General features: G+C 31.2%; 1 protein-coding gene across 1 annotated transcript in view; it reads left to right on the top strand.

Moving 5' to 3' along the window:
- The window catches only part of LOC109845774 (putative invertase inhibitor), a 1334-nt gene extending 849 nt beyond the window's left edge, over positions 1-485 (top strand). Inside the window, exon 2 of the mRNA XM_020415042.1 lies at positions 426-485. Coding sequence (XP_020270631.1) covers positions 426-444 — 19 coding nt within the window. The 3' untranslated portion in view covers positions 445-485. The remainder of the gene's footprint in view (positions 1-425) is intronic.

Here is an 802-nt window from a genome sequence, read left to right as displayed (position 1 = left end):
TTTGTTATCAAAGAAGAATCATATCGATAACTGTATTCCTCATTAGTAAGCAGATACAAATCAGATAAATATTGTCATTCTTGATCCATTGAACCTCTAGTCCATGCTAACCCGTGAAAACTTTGAATATGGGTAAGCCTAATTTTATACAGGTCGAAACTAATTTATCATACTTAATTATTCACCTCAACCCAATTAGTACCTTAGAGTATCAGGTCCATATTTGTATATGTTAGCATTTCTTTAATTTATCGTTTGTCGAGAGATTATTGGCAAGAGGAGATTTTGAGAATTTATTGCTATATAGTAGACATGTGATTCTGATTACTGTTTGCTTACATTGTTTCTTGAAGTTAATGTCAAAGTTTTCGGTTATGTCATCTGTAGTTGTTATCTTTACTTAGTTTTCAGTTTTGTATATGCAGTGATATCAGCAAGAAATGAGCAATTAGTGAGAAAGAGAAACAGGGAGACCTGGTTTAAAGAAGAAGATTTAATGTCCATAGACTGATTTGCATTAGTTTATCAAATTTCATGTATTGGACATGTTGGGTTCACGCAACAAGGAAAGGGCTGCAAATGAAATAGGAATGATAAGCATGTGATTTTATGGTACAATATACTAGTATGGACCCCGTGCAAAGCACGGCCGTTTATTTTTTTATCATTATATTTTAAATTTGCTCCTCTCTAAGTTTTAATACATTTGATTTGATTATTATACTCTTAAAATTTAAAATTTATGTTACCAAAATTTTTGTGATCTGACGCTTATACATTCGTCTACATTGATGATTATTCA

Source organism: Asparagus officinalis, chromosome 6 (assembly GCF_001876935.1).
Source record: "Asparagus officinalis chromosome 6, Aspof.V1, whole genome shotgun sequence".
Taxonomy (NCBI): domain Eukaryota; kingdom Viridiplantae; phylum Streptophyta; class Magnoliopsida; order Asparagales; family Asparagaceae; genus Asparagus; species Asparagus officinalis.
Note: the sequence above shows the minus strand (reverse complement) of the source record. Positions and strands in the feature narration are given on the sequence as shown.